Genomic DNA, 21,856 nt, shown 5'->3' with positions numbered 1-21,856 from the left:
CAACGCCACCACCCATACGCGCATGCCCTGCCTCAAACCTCCAGGCCTTCTTTGGCTCGTATGGGATCATATATAGGGTGAAGTGAGATAGTTCCACAAACTTGGCCGTGTACTATTGCATTGTCAAGGGCCCCTAAGTCATATTTAGGAATTCCTCTGCCTTACCTTCCCAGGTAGCAGCGGGGAAATACATGTCGAAGAAAACCTCCCTAGAACGGCTCTAGGTAATAATCGTAGGTCCTAGCCACTGCTTCTCCACTAGTTTCACTACTCTCCACCACTGCTTAGCCTCCCCCACTAATTTAAAGGTGGCATACTGCACCTTTTGCTCCTTCATGCACTGCAGCACACTCAGCAGTTCCTCTATCTCCTAAACCCAATCTTTAGCTCCGATCGGGTTTGCTCCTCCTGTAAATGCCGGTGGGCTCATTTGGGTGAACTGCTCAAAAGTGCAACCCCGATCAACCAGTGTTTGATCCTATTCTCTAGATTCCCTCCATATCTCCTTCCTACCTTGCCGCGCTATACCTCGCAACACTACCAAGGCATCAACATCCTCCTTACTAGAATTTTGCAGGATTTGTGTTCTTGGGAAACAAAATAAGGCAAAGTTTAGACCAAGTATGCACAAGACAAAAGGAATTCTTGACTATGTGCATTCAAATGTTTGGGGGCCCAATTAGGGATGCATCAAAGGGTGGATATGTATATTATGTGAGTTTCATTGATGATTACTCACAGAAGGAACGGGTTTACTTCATGCGTCACAAATCTAGTACATTTTCTAAATTTAAGATTTGGAAGGCTGAAGTGGAGAACCATACGGGGAGGAAAATCAAATGTTTAAGATTGAATAATGGGACCAAGTACGCTGATTCTCAGTTTATGGAGTTTTGTGCAGAGCAAGGCATCAAGAGATATTTTACAATTCGACGGACACCTCAACAAAATGGTGTGGTAGAAAGGATGAACCGAACTCTTATTGATAGGGCTCGATGTCTCAAATTGAATGCAGGGCTACTGACGAACTTATGGGTTGAGGCAATTAGTATGGCTTGTTTTCTGGTAAACCGATCACTAAGGGCATCATTAGCAAGTAAAGTGGTGGAAGATGTTTGGACGGGAAATGCAGTAGACTACTATGGATTAAAGGTATTTAGGTGTCCAGCCTATGTCCACATGTCTAGTGAGGAGAGGTCTAAGCTTAATCCAAAGTCTTGTTGTTGCTTTTTTTTTTGGGATATCCAAAAGGTGTAAAGGGGTATAAGTTATGAGACCCAGTGGCAAACAAAGTGGTGATCATTAAGGATGTAGTCTTTGATGAGAAGGCTATGGTGAAGCGTACTCAAGAATGTGATGAACAAAAACAGGAGCCAGAAAGCTGGGGCAGTGATGAACATATCGTGCAGGTGGAGTTGGAAGTTCAGTGCAATGTAAATGATCATGATCCCGTGATTGCAGGGAGCTCTAGCTTGGAAAACCAGTAAGTCAACGATATTCCGTTAAGAAGATCTAGACGCAATATTCGGCCTTCGCAAGGTATGGGTCTGAAGAGTTAGTGTCTTATGCTTTTCTTACTAGTTGCAATGATCCAACTACATTTCAAGAGGCAGTGCATGACCAGGAGAAAGATAGATGGATGGGAGCAATGATTGAGGAAATGGAGTCACTACGTAAGAATCAAACTTGGGAGTTGGTGGAGCTTCCAAATGGGAAAAGACCGATAGGTTGCAAATGGGTTTATTGGAAGAAGGAAGCAATATCAGAAAAGGAAGGTGAGAAGTTCAAGGCACGATTGGTGGCAAAAGGATACTCACAGAAGAAGGGAATAGATTATGATGAGATCTTTTCCCCAGTGGTCCGACATACTTCTATTAGAGTTGTGTTGGGGTTGGTAGCTCATTATGATCTTCATTTGGAACAAATGGATGTGAAGACGGTGTTTCTTCATGGTGACTTGGAGGAACAAATATATATGGCACAACCGGAGGGATTCATTAAACCAGGAAAAGAAAATTTAGTTTGCAGGTCGAAGAAATCTCTTTATGGGCTGAAACAATCTCCAAGGCAATAGTATAAATGGTTTGATTCCAACATGATCAAACTTGGCTACAAACGATGTGAGTATGACTGCTGCGTATATGTGAACAAACTTGATGATGGCTCACTTATTTTCTTATTATTGTATGTCAATGATATATTGATAGCTGTGTATATATATATATACATATTATTTATAAAAGTACAAATGACAATGTAAATAATTTTGCAGATAAAACTATTATCATCTTTAGAAGTAAGACATTTATTTTTTAAAAAAATAAATAAATAAATTCAATTACATTAGATAATATATAAATATAAAAAAATAAGTTTGAATAGGTCAAAAATTGGATTTTAAAATTTCATTTAATTCAAAAAAAAAATGCAATGGTATTATAAATGTTAAATAAAATGCACACCCAAAATAAAATAGGTGAATTTCTTTAACATCTAAAAATTATTGCGAAGTGTTTAATATCATTTACATAAACAATAATAAAGCTTCTAAAAGATCAATTTTAGAAATGAACAATAGTCCTAGAAGTACTCTCTAAATAATAAAGTTGAAATTTATTCAAAATATTTAAAAAGCTTGTTAATTGCTCATCAAATAAACAAAAAATAACAGCAATTAAAATTTTATGAAGCAAATCAAAATTTAGAAATTTTAATAAATTTATTACTATTTTTTTAGAGGAACTCATGTATTGTGGTTTTTATAAAGAAATGAAAAATTATACTTAGTAAGTTTTATTTATAATATTATGTAAATATTAAAATTCAATATTTGTCTTAATTTTAATTAGGGTATTTTTTTTTTCTTATCGCATCTTAAATTTTTAAAGATTTTTCACTTTCCTATACTTGCATGGTGTTATTATAGTATCTCATGTCAATGTTTGTATTTTTTTTTTTTTTTTTAAAGTATCACACATTAATACTCGTAAGATAAATTATGACTACATATTGTTAATTTGTTTTGAAAATATATCTAAACTTTATTAAAAAATTATAAAAATGTTTTACACAATATTATTGATGTGCAATATGCATGAACTAATAATATTAAAAATTTTGAGGCTATAATTGCTAAGAGTATATATTCTTGAAGAAGCATATAAAATTTTAAATTGACCATTCATATGTTTATGCATATGTATACATGTGAATGCTCTTTGTTTAGTTTATAAGGAAGGCTAACCAAGGTCCTTATCATCTTTTTCGCTTGAGGAGAGGGAAGGGGGGTGTTTGGTGGTGGGGGATTTGATCGGGGTCTATTACCCTAGAACTTAAGGTTACATTTGTTTTGCCAGCAAAAACACTTTGATGAGAAAAAATAGTTATTAATAAAAAAATATATAAATAAAAATTTATATTAATAAGACGTAGCTTTCATATATATATATATATATATATATATATACCTAAATTGACAATATTTTAAAGTAAATGGGCATTTAGATAAATAAAAAAAACAGTTCGTGTTATTTTAAAAATAATAACAATAAATAAAATCCTCTCTGCACGCACGATGATTTATTTATTTAAAATAGGTTTTGAAAATAAAGTTGCTCATTATTTAACCTTTCTCAAGCTTTTTTTTTTTAAAAAAAAAACTATATTTTAAAATTTCTTTGGCATAAGATAATAAAAATAATGTTTTCTTGGGGCATAAATAATTTCCAAATCTTCTAGCCTTGAGCGTGTTTTTTTCTTCATATGTCCAAGGCTTCAGACTCGCCACTAGGAGTTTTAAAGGCAACATGCATCAAAAGTTTTCATCTAAAAACAAATGAACTCCTGATTAGACTTTCCAGTTAATCAATCGGGCTGATGAGAAATTATTCAAGGGACCCAGGGAATTGAAAAGTCATGCCCTACATACACGCTCAGTGCATGGACGCATGACTCCCAAGTACTTCTTGGCATGGTGTGCCATTCTACTATAATGTCCATATTTTGTTCATATTTTTTGTTTTTGCTCCCGGGGAAGGGTGCTTACCTGCAGCGACAGCTGGGGTGGTTGGAATGATTCTCTCTGGCAGCTACACTGTGGGTGGGCGGCCCAGTTGTCAGTCTCGCAAGGAGTGGTGTGGAGGAGGGGGCGCAGCCCATGCTAAAGTGATCCTTTGAGAGGGCAGGGCCAGGGGGTCCCTCGCAGCTGGCCCCCTCCCGAAAGGACTGACCCACCACCCACCAACCCTGACCCTTGAGAGGAAATTGAATGCTTGCTCATGGGACAGTTGGCCCATAATACTAGTAAATGCTTGGGAGCCAATTGACCCCCGAGGTATGGCTAGCACCTGCTAAAGAGGCTTGTTTTCAGTGGCCCCCACCTGCGAATCTTATTCTCAGTGTACATTCCAGTCAATAAACCCAAGTTTGGTTGAAGTATGGGAAAAAAAAAAAAAGGAATAATTAAATAGTGATTACTGCCACTCTCTCTCTATCTATTCTCAATGTGTAATATAAAGCCAAAATTCGAAATGGTAAAACCAAATGCTTTCATTCAATCATTTTGGGATAACAAATTGAAGTATTGAACCTTGCAACTGTTCAAACGGGCAGTGGAAGCTGGCATTACAGGAATGCATGTATAATACATAGAATGCTAATTTACCCTTTAAAAAAAAAAGAAAGAAAAAAAAAAAAAGCAAAGAAAAGGATATACTCATCTGCATTAACCAGTCAAACGACTCATCTGCTGCATTAGACAGTTGAATGTCTGTACAATTCAGTTGTCCTTGCAATTTCTGGAATAGCTTGTGGACAATCTGGACTGAGACTGAAAGAAATCAAATGGCGTCCCTGGGCCAAAAGACCTCCGGGTCGAATTTGGAGAATCTGATAATAGTGGTTCATACACAGGATTCCTGATCTTCGGTTGGGTTATAGATAATGGAGAAACATCTTTCTCCACCGATCTTGGCGGAGGCTCGATATTTCCCAGTGACAAGATAGGCCCACCCAAACGTTCAGCCTGTTGAAGTATATTGATTTTACTAGATCTGTAGGTATATCGGAAATACTTCAAGGCCAGTATTGGACCCATTCCCGCTCCAACAATGAGCTGAAAGGCAATTATAATTTATATCAGTCAATAAGTAGGTACAATTTACTAACCAAAAAACTAACATGGCACAATAATTAAGAGGTTGGCTTTTCTCCACTGTGATGTACTTGGTTTTTTGAGGTCGCCAGCCACCAATATATCACTTCACAACATACTAGGCGTCAATATAAATGAGAAAAAACTGGACATGGATCCTCTCCAATGACAATTCTTTTTCCCAGCTCTTATAAGCTCTGTAGGAAGCATTTAATTTCAGTTGAAACTCAATGCTTATCACGTGGGGATCCTATACATGCAGGAGGACCCCAATGAAATTAAAGAAAGACTGAGACTTGTAACAGCTCAGAGAGGAAAGGTAGGGTATGACCTTATCAAGGGGTAGGAAAAAATATTCAGTCAGTCATGGAAGAGAATGGAGAGGACGATTCATCTCTCCAGAAATAATTTGAATGAATTCATGGTCAGCAGCATCATAACAGCTGGTTTGAAAGCAACATCATATTAACCCCAGCTCTCTGGAGATAGCAGTCCCTCAGTAGCATGATGCAGTGCTGCTGCAATTAGTCCAAAGCATGGAAAAAGGGCCTAAATGGTTCAGTTTAGTTCCAAGAATAATTCAGAGCCAAACCAAATCACTAAATTGGACCCGCAACTGACCAATACATCCTCAGAACCAGTTCATGTCCAAGAGAGCTGAACTTTACAAATTAGAAAAACTAAACCAAAAAAATCCCCCATTAAGCACTTTTAACATTTTTCTTGCAATCAAGATTCAGACTATATCTGGTTTGAGTTCTTACCCCGATATTGTGGCATTCTTCCAGACAGAAAAGACTTTTAACATCATCTTTTATTAGATAATGTTACAATAATGATATTAGAATTTTATGGCAGACAAAAACAGATTTTCAGTTGCCTGTTGATGAGGAGATTATATGGCTCCGGGACTAGAGAAAATCTTCTAGTCCGATCCTTGTGGGAGGCAAGGGTGGCTTTTTACTAGCAAGGCAGCTGTCAAATATCAGGGGACAATTTCTTTGTATGAAAATTCTGAGGCAGAGAGCAGTCCTATACACTTTTCAGATGGGAAAGAGGCTTAGAGGTGGGCATGCATTCAGGCTTTAAATGATCCAGAGAAGGCTGGGATGAGAACAGAGATGAAAAAGGACTAGAGATTTCAGAACTGCAACAGTGGCTATTTGAATGCCGCAAGACTAGATGGTTCTGCCATTTCTGGAAGAAAAGATGGAGGGAGGGTCAGTATATTTCAAATACAATCATTCAACAGCAAACAAAAACAACTCCCAACTCTCTTCAAGATTGTTACAGAAAATCCAAGGAGGCTGGCAATCTGTGATCTGGAATCAAAGGACCATGTCATCAAACTAGAGAGGAAAGTTTCCATATTTTGAGCCCAAGTTCGACCTCTATCTCGAGATTATATTAACAATTTATCATCATTTAAATTTTAAACAGGTTAGCAAGGTAGCCCAAATAATTTTGGGTCTATGGTGGCCGCAGTTTGGGAACCTACTGGATTAGTAGTCAAGCCTCCTACTGAAGGAGACTGGACTTGAAAAGTAGAAAATCGAAAGACCTTAGATTCAGGAGCTTGGACAGACCAATTGTCCCTCCAGTTCGAATAGTTGGGTACTATGGGGCTGAGTTACATTAACAAGACTGAAATCACAAATGACCAGGGTACAGTTAGTGCTGAAATAAACAGGTCAGAATAAATCTGCAGGGGGAGAGGTTTTGAAGGGGTTATGAAGGTAGAAAAAGAGGTTTTAGGGAAGATAGCAGACACCGGAATCTTGGACCCAAATGGGTTTAAATGCTGTGAATAACCAGTGTGAGGCAATAGTTTGATGAAGAAAGCATGGGTTAAAAAAACCTGATCTCCAGGTCTGTCATCTCAAATATATCCAGTGTTCTGAGGGCATTGGAAGGTAAAATGAGGGGAATTGCAGTCATCTGTCAAATTTGGAGCATTCCAGAAAATTATCAGATCAGATGGATGAAGTGGATGATGAGCTTGGAAGTACATGTGAGTCAGAGCAAGGTTTGTAGATTGACCAGTTAATGGCAACTAATGATACTAGAGGAGATGATTATCCAACGGTCCAACTCATTCACAATGAGTTACAATGTTACCACCAATAAGTCAGCTGATCTGGGGGAATGTACTTTATTCACACATCAGGAAGTGAGGATTAATGATTGAGTACAGTTTTCTGAGAATGCATACATTGGTGTTTTCCATTTGGGATACATATTGTATTTCCCTATTTGTTTTATTGCAGATTAATGGGAAGGGTTAGTGATGGTTTACTTCAGTTTATGGCCTCCTAGACCAACTCTTCATTCTTACCTTTGAAATGTGGCAAATGGTTTTTGTTTCCCCTATGTGGCTATTAGACTCTGAGGTTCACTTCTACCATGCAGAATTTTGACAAGGATTGTTATTAGGGATTGTCATTTGAAGGAGATCTCCCTTTGAGAAATCCTTTATTTTCTTGGTTAGTTGGTCAGGAGAAGTCAGTAGTTACTTGGATAGGCTTCCTTTTGTTTTCTTTGGAAAAATTAAGGCTTGATCTACATTGTTGGCCCACAATCTAACAGCTTAAACTTTTAGATAAAATGTAACATAGCATCAAAGCTGGTTACCAAGAGGTCTTAGGTTTTAGTCTTGTTGCCCACTTCTAATGTTTGTTAATAATTATCTTATTCATTATAATGGGTGTTGTTTATCATTTGTTCATCTCTCCATGTGCTGTTGCGCTGCAGGTGTGAGGGGGTGTTAAGTCCTGATACACACGCTGGCCACCTAACAGCTTAAGCTTTTAGGTAAAGTGGAAAACAGGTAAGATGAATTTTCAAATCTCTGCCAACAAGACCAGAGTTTGATCATTTCCATATTTTTCTAGATAGTAAAATCAAGAGGGGACTCATGCCATTTCAATTTGAGAATACGTGGTTGTATCGTTACTCTTTTCATTCTTTGGTTACGATATGTGGAATGATTGTTCTGGGGGATGGGAGGATTTTAGGTTCAGGAATAAGTTGAAGCACCTTAAGAAGATCAAAAAAATATGGAATTTCGAGGTTTTTGGGAAAACAAGAGTTAAAAAGGCTAGTACCACGTGTAATATTGAGTCATGCACTAGGAAAGAGGATTCATGGATCTCAAAAATGAGTTTTGAGGAATTGATTTTTTCAGTTGGTTAGGACTTAGAAGTCCCAGGCAAAACACCAAATTGAAGTGGGTCATGGAGGGTAATAGCAATTCTAGAAGAATTTGATCTAAGAGTTGGAACCTAGGGAAGAGGCAGTCACTAGAAAATCCAGTTCGACTACAGAGGAGATTACGAACTTGAAAAAAGAATCTCTACTCTTTTTTCTGAAGTCCAATGATGGAGTCTTCAATTTTTTTTTATCTAATGACTAGATGACTGGTTGGAAAGGCCTTTTAAGAGGAGGTTAAAGAGGGTTGTTTTCCAAATGGAGAGGGATACAGATTTTTTTCAGGATTGTTAAGTTATGGTGAGAGTTAACTTTTGACCATTTTTTCAGGAATTTTATTTGAATGAGATTATTGGTCAAAGCATTTATTACTTTCTTGCCTAAAAAGAGTTGTTCATCTAAGGTATCAGATTTAAGGCCTATTGGTTTAGTGACTACTGCTCGTAAGATCATTTCAAATGTCCATGCTAAAGATTGATATGGTTTTAAGCATACTAGTCAAATCAAGATTTGAATCATGAATCAAAATCCCAAATCAAGTATCCAGCATCGAATTGAGTCCTAAAATTCAGTACAAATTTCCAAATTCAACTCCAAATGACATGCATATATTAATATAGTGCAACATAAAAAAATAGTAATTACATCTTAAAATTTTAACAATTTAAAAAATCATATTTCATGTTTATGCTCTCACCAAGGAAAGCAGTAAATAAAATTAATAAAAAACACTGAAATTCATGTTGTTTAAGAGAAGGAACTAAGAAAAAACAATAAAAACTGAAATTTTGATGCTTATCGATAATAGCAAAGCAGCTAAATAATTGAAAAAGCAACTTTAAAAAAAGCAATCTTTGAATCTTAATAATACAGTGAAATGTGGGTACCACCTTAGCTGACAAGTGTTCTGCCCCTTCTAAATTGCAGAACACTACTCTTCCAAGAGTGAAGAATGGTTTTGTGAAGGTAAGAGAAAACACTATTTCTGTTTTCTCCTATTTTTCAGCACAGATATGACAGAGAGAAGGAATGGAAGGCAGTTCTGTAAAGAAACTCAATTAAAAAAAAAAAGAAAAAGAAACATGAACTATGGTTTTCAGTGATACTACTTCTCAGAGTCTCAGAGCTTTTGGAGGGTAGGCAAATTTTGGCCGTTCATTGGAGAAAGGTTATGGCCATATGAGAAAGGTTTTTAAGTTGCATGAGAAAGCTTATGATCAGGTTAGTTCGACTCATGCTCTTAAATTTCCACAAAATTTCCAAAATTTCTGTTGAAATTTCCTATTTTTCCATCACCCTCGAAATTGAAATTGCAATCGATTTTTGTCTTACATAATTTCTGTTGAAATTTCAACAGATCATCCGAAATTTATTGAAATATTGAAATTTTAGTGAAAATTGTTGAAATTTTAACTATAGAATAAAATTTCCTTGGAATTCGAACATGAGATTTAGATGCAAAATGAAATTTCTCTCTTAATTTCTCTCTGTTTTTTTTTTGTTTAATTGAAACAAAAGATTATTACAAGTGCGTTTGAAATTATAGGAAAATTTTAACTTAGAACAACATTTAATTTAACCATTCATGTCTAAATAATCTTTATTTGAATAATAAATTATATGATTTATGAATTTCATTTATATTAACCAAATACGTTTAATACACATTATAATACAACCATTGCACCTCATGCACAACATAGATGTACTTAATTTGTAATATATTAGTCCTAAACTTACATTATCATGTCTATTAACCATTTCTATAGTTTCATAAAAGAATTACATGTTTTACTACTAATTTCCATCATTTTTTCAAATCAAAATCAAAATTTTGTCCTTTTGGAGCTTTGAAATTTTAGTCGAAATCAAAATTTAAGACCTACTTGGACTTCTTTGGTTAAGTTTTTTTGGGTTTTGTTGAATGGTGGATGTTTTAGATCAATGTTTTAAAAGACGAAGGCGTAAGGCAAGGCACTTTACCCTCCTCCACGAGGCAAGGCGTAAGCCTTAAGGCATTGAGGCGTAAGCATTTTGGGATTGTTTTTTTTTTAATTATTAATAAATAAAATCAATTTATATATAGTAAAAAATGAGAAAGATTTTAGAATAATGGAGAAAAAAATAAATCATAATTTTAAAATATCATATAGCCCAATTTTAGCTAACAAACTCAAATAATACATGTTAAAAAGTAAGCATGAGCCATAACATTATAAAAAAAAAAAGAAAAAGCCACATTAAAGCATCACAATGTCGTATCATCCAACATTCTAAGAATCTAAATCTAAATCAACACTGGAACAACACTGGGAGTCTTCCATGAACAACGCTAGAGAAGGCGAGAGTTGAATACTCGAATTAGTTCAAGCAGAGACCTCAGATTGAGAAGAGATTTCGAAGCAAAGAGGTTGTAGGGGGTCACAAAGAGGGATGAGAGGCTGTAGAGGGTTGTTGGAGAGAGACGAGATATCCGAATGGGTCATCGGAGAGAGATGAGGCATTAGAAGGGGTCATCAAAGGTAGATAAGAGGTTGGAAGGGGTAATCACTTGTCGAAGAGAGACAAGAAGCTGGAGGAGTTTTCGAAGCCAGATGCAAAGTTGGAAAAAGACGAGAGCTCTAAAGGGGTCTTCGACGATACCTCGAAAGGAGTCATCGACACGTCGGAGAGAGACGAGAAGCTGGAGGAGTCATCGGAGAGATATGGAAGCTTGGAAGAAAGAAGCTTTGTCAAGAGAGGTGGTTTTTGATGCTCGTCAAAGCCCTACCAAGCTATTACTTGTTTTTTTCTTTATATATATATATATTTTAAATCAGGCTGCTCCCAAAAGGCGCATGTCTTTCCATATGAGGCCTAAAAGGGGCGACTTTTTGCTTGAGGCCTACGCCTTCTCCCTTGAGGCATACGCATTTTAGGATTTACGCCTTTCAGGTTACGTCTTAGGGCGTTTTATGCTCAAAATTCCTCAAGAGGCGCGCCTCACGAATGCCTTTTAAAACATTGTTTTAGATGAGGTTCATCAAGTTCATCCTCTCAATCATTAACTTTTTAGCAGGTTGTGGAGTTCTAGATTCATTTTGAATTATTTAGCTCTCATCTAGCTGGAAGGTCCAAGGACATTTGCATTTTAGGAAACATAGAAACTAAAGTGTTAAGAGTCTTCATGGGTGGAAGGAAGGATGCCTTGTTATCTTTGGGTGATCATACTACTTCAATTCAGGTGTGTCCTGCTACTATTACTCTTTATTTTCTATCATTGTTTGGGATAGCAGTATGAAAGAATATTATACAAAATTTTCTTTGTCCAGGAGAAAGAGATGAGGGGCTATTTAGTTTTTGGGAGGTTGTTTGCAGGTCTAAGTGAGAGAGAGGTCTGAGTCTCTGAAAGTTGGTGTCTAAGAACACTGTTTAATTAAGTAAATGGTTATGGCAGTTTCTCTAAGAGGTGAAGTCCCTTTGACACGAAGCAATTAATTTGACCGGTAGCAGGATAGATAGGAGTATAGGCCACATAGGCATCAGAAAAATACTTTTGAGAGCTCTTGGCAGTTTATTTTGTAGATTTATTCTTTGTTATTTTCTATAATCAGGTATAAACTGGGAAATGGTTCACTTATTCATTTTTAGGAGGATAATTGTGTGGGTGACGTTTCTTTCTCAATTCTTTTTCCTTATCCTTTTCACTTTCATGGTTCATGGTGCCCACATTTTCTTAATTTTTGTGGATGCTGGTGATTTTGTTTCACGGGACTTCCATCTTAGAAGGAACCTTAATGATCAGGAGATTAAGGTGCTTGCATCTTTCTACTTTTTGTTGGAATCTTGTCACCCTGCTAATTGAGGTGTTTGGTTGTGGGTTTTGTGGGGAAGCTCTCATACAACTCATTTTTATTTTATTGTTCAATATTCTCTTCCAGGCCTTTCTCTTCATTGTAATATTTGGAAAGCTGAAGTTCCCTTTAAGAAAAAGGAATTTATTTGTTTGGTAGTATTTAAAAGAGTTAACACCAACAATCTGTTGCTGCATAAGGTTTTACCCTCAAATATTTGTTCCTTATGTTGTAAAAGTTCTGATAATGTGTATCATCTATTATTGCAAGTTTAGGGATTGTAGACCAGATTGGTTTGTTTGGAGAGAGATGTCCATCCACAATTGGTTGAAGGCTTCCTACTCACTAATTTCCAAGATTTTTAGAGTAAGGATACTATCATACCATGAGATGTGCAGTTTTCATTGCATTCTTGGGAATTTGGCTAGAGCAAAATGCACATATTTTCAATGGAAAAATTCCTCTGTATCATTGCTTTGGGAGAGAATCCAGTTTTTGACATTTCTTTGGGCACTCACCGCTGCTTGCTTTAAGAGGCCATATATTTTCAATTCACAACGTGATTGACAGGCTATTTTGATGGGACTTGCTATTCTTTCTTTTGCTATTTTAATTTTCTGTTTATTGGAAGATTTTTATCCTCAGTTATATATATCCTTCTCTTTTAATGAATATCTTTTTTTTTTTTTTTTTAAAGAAATCTAAAAAACAGAGTTGCAACAAACTTTCAATGATTGACAAAAGCCCAATAAAGATTCATTTTTATTTTAATAATTTAATGTACATTCAATTTTTTTTTAAATAATAAAATAAATTATATTAGATAGGAGAGAGAAAAAAAAAAAAAGGTACAATGTGTGGGAACAAGGAGTCAACCAAAAAACAGGAAAAAACAAAAAAAAAAAAAAAAAAAAACAAAACAAAAAGCAGAAGATCACAACATGAAAAAAATTACACAAAAGAAACCCTTTTCAAACTCTTTCCATCATAATTTACCAAGTTCTTCAAATTCGCTTATTCCATTTGACCCTTCATCTTTTGACTTTTGCCACCATCCAAGCATGCTTCATTTCCTACAATATCACTCCACTTTAAATCCATTTTATCCAAAAGATATTGAGCTTCTAAGTTCTTCTTAGGAATTTCCTCCACAGATGTAGGCAAAATTCCATCCCTACGCTGTAAATTGTTGACGAAACCATTATCAAAAATAGACACTCCCTCCAAACCTTCCAACAGGGGAGACATAAGATAAATCCCCCACTTTGTCACAAGAATCAGAAATGTACCCATATTGTTTTTGAATCTCATCCAACAACAACCCCCCCACCACAGTGAAATTCAATAAAATGGTCACTTTCTGAATCTGAAAAATACCCCCACTTCTTTACATCCTTTTCTTTCCCATTGCTGCATCCAACCTCCTTTGTAAGAGAGTCTTCCACTATACTAAGTTTTCCTTTGAAATCTCTCCTTAAAAACTTTGTTCCTGTCACACCAGAATTTCTCTCCTCTCCAAACACCTTCCTCATCTCAGCACTCATAAGAGCTGCCTTTCCACCAGTATACACCTTCTTCCCTCAAATCTGTCAGAATCCAGACACAAGACATTGTCAATCTCCCCCAAAACAGCTCCTGGTATTTTACTTCTTTCCACCCCACCTTTTGAACCTTCTTCAAAGGCTAGTTGCGTTTTTAACACCACAGTCTAGTTCTGACTCTGAACTACTAATATTCTGGGTATGATCCAGAGTTCGTTCAGCTCAAATGGAAATTTGGAGTACTGGAGACTGGGAATCAATTTCATGATCACAAGGTCTAGCATCCTCCTTACCACTGCTCATTTCCTGAGCTCTAGGGACTGAAATCTAGGGACTGAGATCTGACAAGGTCTTACCTGGTTCTCCATTTCCCCAACCAACATCCTGACTCTTGCCATTAACCTACTGTATGGAGCCCAAAGAATGAGGTCCTCCCTTAGACTCCTCATTAGAGCCCAACTCAGATTTTGGGCTTGCTCAAATAAATGGCGCAGTTTATATACAAAAGAGGCACCTTCTTTTTCAATTAAGTGGGCTAGGTCCAAAACAAGAAATATTCCTTTCACCCCACTCCTCTCCACAGCTTCTCCCCCCCCGGCACCCAAAACGCAACCCTAGTTACCTCCAAGAAGAGTGCACCCCCTGCCCAACCCCTAGGTTCCTTCTCATACTATTCCAGTTGGTTTGCAAAGACTGCTGTCTTCAAAAGCACAGAGACCTTTGTCTGAACTGCACCACCACACCTACAGCACCTATCCTGATTTCTAGGAGTTTGGAGTTGCAACCCTCACCTTCACCTATATTGCCCACTAGCACCACCTGATTCCATGATCTGATGCGTGGAGGACCATCTGGAACTACACCACCAAAATATTTTGGTAAATCCTTTTGCTAGCTTGCAGAAAACACTCGTGGAGCTTCATCATTTGTCACCCTTTGCACTGCCAGGAAGGTACACAGAATCTTTTTTTTATAACGAGAGAAATTCATTGATAGATTAAGAATGTACAAACAGGAGCATAGAACATCTTTCAAAATTCTGGGTTACCCCAGAAAAAGTAAAAAGAGAAAACCAAAAAGAATAAAAAAGACCCAGACTAATCAGCATGCCCTAACAAGTCAAAAAAGAACTCCAATCATGCAGAATATCTGAAAAATAGACCCCCTTGAAATTCAAAACCACACACCAAAAAGAAGTCAAATAATGAATCTTCTCCCAAACCAACAGAAATGACAGCTTCTTACCCGAGAAAATAAGTGTGTTTCGTTCCATCCACAGGCCCCAAAGTACTGCAAAAAGCGCACAATTCCATAACTCTTTACCTTCCTTTTTTGTACCAAATCTGACAAAATGAATTGTCAAAAACTACTCCACTGTCTCTGGCCAAACCCAACATTCCCCAAAATAATAAAATAGTTTGTTCCAAATCCTCTAGGCATAATCACAATGCATGAAAAGATGCAAAGCAGTTTCATAGAAATTAAAACAAAGCACGCATATCTACAGAGAGAGAGCCTTCAAAGGTCTCCTAATCTGTCGCAAGTTATTGGTGTTAATCCTATTAAGCACAAACAGCCAGAGAAAGCTTTGATTTTGGAGGGACTTTGGCCTTAGTTTTATAGAGAGTAAAAAGAGAACCAGTACTAGTCAAAAACCCACAAAAAGAATGGCAGGAATAAAACCCCGAGGGGTCCAAAGATCAAGAGCAGCCATCAGCTTCCAAAGGGACTCAACAATTATTCAAGAAGAGAAACAAAGAGGATAACTCCTCCATCTCCCTATCATTCAAGGGTCTCCGAAAGTGGAAATCCCAGAAAGGTAAAGGACCACCCGGTTCTACAAAAAAAGAGGAAACAGATCAATCCTGTCCTGAGCTCAAACAAAATAGATGAGGAAAAGAGGTGGACACAACAAAATTCCCCACCCACAAATCTTTCCAAAAACGAATATTGCAACCCCTATCCAACAAAAAATTAGTATGGGGAATGAAGAGGGGATAAATTTGAGAAATAGCTTCCCACAAACATTCCAAAGAACATCTAAGACCCAAATTGGTATCCCACCCATTCTCATTGAATCCAAACTTGCTTTTTATGGCTTTATGCCACAAGGAATAATCCTCTAGTGGTAACCATCAAAGCCATTTGACCAAGAGAGTTGTGTTTTGAGACACCAAATTTCCGAGACCAAACCAATAACCACCCTCTGTTTGGACCTACAAACCAACTCCCACCTCACCAATGCCCATCCCTAACCAAAGGAAATCTCTCATAATCCTCTCAATTTTACTAGCCACCACAGCAGGAATTTTGAAAATAGAAAGAAAGTACAGCGGGATACTAGAAAAACAAGCCTAAATGAGAGTAATCCGAAACCCCTAGGAAAAAAAAAAAGAAAAGAAAAGAAACACCCTTCCACCCATCTAAATGCTTAGACACTCTTTCAACAACTGAATTCCAAAAACTAGAAGTGCTAGGATCAAGGTCTTAAATTTTGATTTCGACTCAAATTTCAAAGCTCCAAAAGTACAGAAATTTCAATTTTGATTTGAAAAAAATAATGGAAATAAGTAGTAAAGCATGGAATTATTTTATAAAGCTTTAGAAATGATTAATAGACAAAACAATGTAAGTTTTAGGACTAATATATTACAAGTAAATACATTTATTCTGTGTATGAGGTGGAGAAGTTATATTACAAGTTGTAATATAATATGTGCATCAAACATATTTGTAAGATAGTATCCATTAAACATATTCAGTGAATCAGTTAATACAAATGAAATTCATAAATCATTTAAATATTATTTATTACACAAATAATGATAATTTAGACATGAATGGTTAAATAAAATGTTGTTGTAAATTTACTTGTTCATAAATTTCACAAGTACTTGTAATAAATCTTTTGATTTGACAAAAATAAATAAAATAAATTGAGAGAAATTTCACTTCACTCCTAAATCTCTCATTTGCATTCCGGGAAAATTTGCATAGTTCAAATTTCGACGAGTTTCACTAAAATTTCGAGATTTTGATAAATTTCGGATGATTTGTTGAAATTTCAATAGAAATTATGCAAGACGGAAATCGACTGGCATTTCAATTTCGAGGGTGACGAAAACCGGAAATTTCGACGAAATTTTCGACAGTTTTGTGGAAATTTAAGACCATGGCTAGGATTACCCCCCAAAGGAACGCCTAAATATGATAATGGCCAATCCAATGCAATGCAACCTATCTCCGAAGATAACTCCCTAACGTGCTCCACTGACATATCAATAGCTGTGAAACCAGTCTTCCCCATATTAATCTTAAGCCCCAAAATCATATCAAAAATATGAAAAATCTTAAAAATATTCAAAAAAAAAAAAAGAGGCTATGATCCCCCAAGAAAATGATAGAGTCATCAGCAAACCGTAGGCAAGAAACGATTATTTTTCCATCCCAACGCGAACTCCAAGAACTTTCCAACCTTTATCCACCTAATCAACAACTAGTATTGTGTAATACCCTTGTGAATATTCCAAAAACCACTCTCCATCCAACCAAAAACCGATTACCCATCAATGAACCATGCTGCAACCTCTTCATGGAACTTTACACACAAAAGGAGGAGACGTTTGGTTTCACAAGAGGGAGAGAGAGAGAGAGAGAGAGAGAGACTGATACACTCAAGTCTAGTCTAGAGCCTATTCCCAAAAATTGACCAATAATCAATGTACATTCAATCTTTAATCCTTTAACGGACCCCAGTGGCCCAAGTACTTAGATACTCCTGCCCATGCCCAGCCACTTGGACATATAAAACATAGAAGACCCACCACATCCAATCTCCTTATGAACCTTGTTGATATCTAACCACATATTGTCATGTAGCTTGGATATACACAAGTAGAACATAGGTGTAAATTTACTAGCTCTTTGGAGCAGTTGTTGATCACAATTCAAATTTCTTAACATGAATGCAATCATATTCCTTGGGACATGTTATATTGGAGAAACAGAATTTAAAAACTATTCCCTAGGCTCCGGAAGACAGACCCACCACACCAAATTACAAGCTATTAATTCAAACTTAAGAAATTCCTGTTTATTGTCTGCTTGCAGAAAAACGATCGCCATTGCTATCAACATTCAGCGAGAGAGAGAGAGAAGGCAAGCTAAGTAAATCATAGAACACTTGCTACCTTTTTGAAACAGAAAAGGAGAATAAACAAATAAATAGCAGATGAAAAAGGCGGCCATTGAGGACTGGACTCTGGAGTACCTATTGTTCAACTTGCAATGCACATGATTGCATGCAATTGCATGGCAACAAGTGGCATTTCAAGATGGGTGATTGGAATTTTGGACTTGTACAGCTATCACAAGCAAAGTTTGTTCAGAGCATATGCTTGTGTGCATGGGATGGGTAATTAACTAACCATCACATAAATCATACTGTGGGTCTTATTCTTTGAGTAGGATAATGCCTTAGTAAAAAATGGGAGTACGACTCCTCAATCAGTTTAATGTTTCCTAGTGCTAGAGCTAGAATAGCATAGAAAGATATTTAAGGTGACCATTTATCAGTTGTTGTAAAACTCAGTAGCTTTTGTAAATGTGTTTAGTGTACTTGCCTCCCTTGCTAAACAAACATTGCCTACAGAGGTGTGAATAATAAAGTATGTTGCTTTTCAGTTTACTGCATGAGTCGTATTTACATTCATGCTTGTGTATTACTCTGCTTAACTCTGTATTTGATGGTTGTGAATTTGTCCATGTGATGAGACCATGGTATATTTTTAGATGACTAGTTAAGCTAGGGTGCTAACACTAAGCACAACCCTTCACAATGTATGAAGTGTTCAACCCGTGACACTAGGAAAGGGAAAGAACACTGAATAATAGTAAGGGAGTAATTTACGAGCAAGGTTTAGGGGAGTTGGGCATTGCACACTGGGAACTTGGAAACTTCATTGAGACTTGACTTTGCAAGTCCAGGGTTCAAATCCCAACTCCACGACTTTAAAATTTTACATCCACTGCAAATTTTCTATATGAATTTTAGTAGAGATTCAAGTTTGGTTCAGTTCATTGTGTGTGTGTGTGTGTGTGTGTGTGAATCTATGACAGTTCAGTTCACTCTGGTTCTGTAAATGCTTCGGTTCAGTTAACAGCTTGTTTGGTTAATATATATGTGCGTGTGTAAGAACCAAATACTGAACAGAACCAAACCATAGGTTCCAGGTTCTGTTTGGTCCTTTAGCATCCTGTTCCCTGTTGCAGCCCTAGAAGAAACTATCTAGATCCTAACTGAAGACCAAATTGGAAAATGGCATAACGATGAAAGAAGAACTTACAACTATTGTTATCCAGTAAGATGGTTGCCTACAGAGTCGAAACATGATTGTGTACAGCCCCGATGATGGCAGGGCACTGACAATCCAGTTGATGATGTAGAAAGCAGCCAGATTTCCCCATATGGCCAGATGTTGCAATAACGTGAATGAACTGCAAACATAAACCAAACGTAACTTTAACAAACTCGACAATTTTTAAAATTCAGTTACTTGTCAGCCACAGGTGAGACCGAGTCAAAGAAAAAAGGATGGACCAAATGTTCTTCAATGTTGGAACACAATGGCCCTCTTTAATATTATTTAAGTCAGGGAAACAAATTCCAGATGGGTAATATCACTGGTGTTCCTTGATTATGAACCAATTTAGATGCTGTTCACTTGTGGAAAACAGTTTTAAGTAACTACGAAATGTCAGTCTTCCAGTTTTTCAAATATATATAAGAAAGTTGGAAAACATCTTTTTTATTGTTTTCTAGATTTCCTATATAAATCTTGAAAAACTGGTAACAAGGTAACATATTTATAATTATTAGGAAATCTGAAAATGAAAAATGAAGACTGTTTTTTCACAACTAAATGGCCCTTACAGTTCCAAAAAACTTATAAGCTTAAAGGAATCTAAGACCCAAAGTTAAGCCAATTAAAGTAAAGCATGGCTAAGATGAAACTGCCCAAACACAAACATAATGGATTTGAATCGTACTTGGTCTCTAACATCACAACAAATGCTTGAAGCCAAATACACCCAGAAAGTGCCACCATTGATAACTCCTCCATTTCACTTTTTTCATAAGCATATGCATGTATGGAGATTACAAATACAACAATAGCCTGCATTTTATATTCAAATTAGCAATTTGGAAAACAGTAACATGAACAATATACATAAAACCAAGAAAATCATGAGGGCACACAAATTAAAACAGTTTTGTTCATATGTTTTGCATGCCTGTGCATGTATGCTCATGCATTATAAGCAGAGAAAGATGTATGAGATTTGGATCAAAAGTCACTTAATAATTGTGATATCGATTTCACATTTAAGAAGTCAGAATGGAAAAATATTTAATTAAATAAGAAAAATTACCCAAAAAACATTTTTTCAAAACATAAAGAGTGCACATTTATTGGAAAGCTACAACTCTTCAAATGTCAAGGTCTAACACTTCACAGTTTTTTATGATAGAGTTTCCATCTCATGGTCTACTCTAGCGTATTGCAATTCTGAACATTCATTTCTCTGTCTTGTCGACCATTAGCAATTTAGAACATACACAAACAATCTAAAAGATGTGATTAAATCATTATCATTTATATAAATGCCCAATATACAAGATGATTGCAGATGAATTAGCAAATTAAATTAAAGTGGTGCAAATAGAAAATTTAGAGAACTAGTGATTCTCTACAACACTACAAGACCATCATTGCCTCTTCATTATATAATTACATTTGATATAGAATTTTACCTACATTAACGTAATTTTCACTATATTCCATCTTATTTCAAGAAACAACTATTCTGTGAACCAAACAAGCTTTTAGGGGCAAAACCAGAAATGAAAACTAAACCAAAAAAAAAAAAACTAAAATTCAAAACTAGCAACCTAATTGGTTAATATTTCTAAAGCTAGATTAAAACAAATTTAAAATTTGACTAAAAAATGCTCATTTGAATAAAATAATATATTATTAAAAGAATAAAACTACAAAATAATACAAATTAAAATATATTATATTAAAAATATAACTTACTATATTATTTTACTTAATTATCATATTTTAAAATTCACATTACAAGAATAATCATATTGTTCATGGCCATTGAAAAATAGAAAAAATATTTTTTCAACAGTTTTTATTATTTCTCTTTTTTTTTGAAAATTTTATGGATATTATATTTTAAATCTATACGGTCATTTTATTTTAGTTTTAATTAAAAATTATGAATAAAATGGATGATTTAATCTATAAAAAGTTATTTATAGATATTTAAGCATTCTTAAAAAAGAACTGCTAAAATCGCTACAAGTAAAAGTCTTAAAAATTCTTTTTCTAGGGATGAACTATCTATCATCGAAAAGGCCAGATTTATTATTTGAATTTGGAGAACCACATTATGCAGTGAAAAGGCCAGATTTATTATTCCGCTGACAAAAAAACAGAAAGTCATCAAAGTTCTGTCATGATGTAACATCATCTCCATGCACAGACCATGGCACCTGGAAGGCAGCATATCACAAAACCACCACTTTTACCATTCGCTAAACTCTCTGGATCATCAACATATGCCTAATGAGAAGTGTTTGACAACCACTGAAAAAATATCTCAAATGAATTCTGCTAATCAATGCAGGTCAGCAAAATTCATAGAAAAAGGTTAGAACCTCAATTTTCCGGGAAAAAAAAAAAAAGTTTATTGTCCAATTTCACGAGATAACTTTATAAATACTTTCAAACATTAATTTTTTGCCTGTCCTACAGATTCATATCTATACTTGGTGCTCAGAGAAAATCTGCAAATTGTAATACAGAAACCAAAACAACAACAACAACAACAAAACAAAGCCTTAGTCCCACTAAGTGGGGTCGGCTATATGAATCCTTTTCCGCCAATTTATGCGATCATGGACCATTTCTTTTGATAGATTCAAAGATATTAAATCCTTACTCACTATCTCCTCCCAAGTTATTTTAGGTCTACCCCTACCCCTTCTACTGCCCCCCACAGTAACTAAGTCACTCTTCCTCACAGGTGCATTATAAGGCCTACGTTGC

The 21,856-nt window shown here is 35.9% G+C and overlaps 1 protein-coding gene across 8 annotated transcripts in view; it reads right to left on the bottom strand.

Annotated features, from left to right (window-relative positions):
• Window positions 1-4,523: 4,523 nt before the first annotated feature.
• The window catches only part of LOC131149486 (phospholipid-transporting ATPase 2), a 155,269-nt gene continuing 137,936 nt past the window's right edge, over window positions 4,524-21,856 (bottom strand). For all 8 annotated transcript variants that reach the window (XM_058099948.1, XM_058099949.1, XM_058099951.1 and 5 more), the window contains 3 exons: window positions 19,782-19,909; window positions 19,079-19,229; window positions 4,524-5,113 (listed from right to left, as the gene is read on the bottom strand). In XM_058099948.1, coding sequence (XP_057955931.1) covers window positions 4,778-5,113; window positions 19,079-19,229; window positions 19,782-19,909 — 615 coding nt within the window. In that variant the 3' untranslated portion in view covers window positions 4,524-4,777. The remainder of the gene's footprint in view (window positions 5,114-19,078; window positions 19,230-19,781; window positions 19,910-21,856) is intronic.

This window comes from Malania oleifera, chromosome 2, assembly GCF_029873635.1.
Source record: "Malania oleifera isolate guangnan ecotype guangnan chromosome 2, ASM2987363v1, whole genome shotgun sequence".
Taxonomy (NCBI): Eukaryota; Viridiplantae; Streptophyta; class Magnoliopsida; order Santalales; family Ximeniaceae; genus Malania; species Malania oleifera.
The sequence above is the reverse complement of the archived record's forward strand: the minus strand, read 5'-3'. Positions and strand labels throughout refer to the sequence as shown.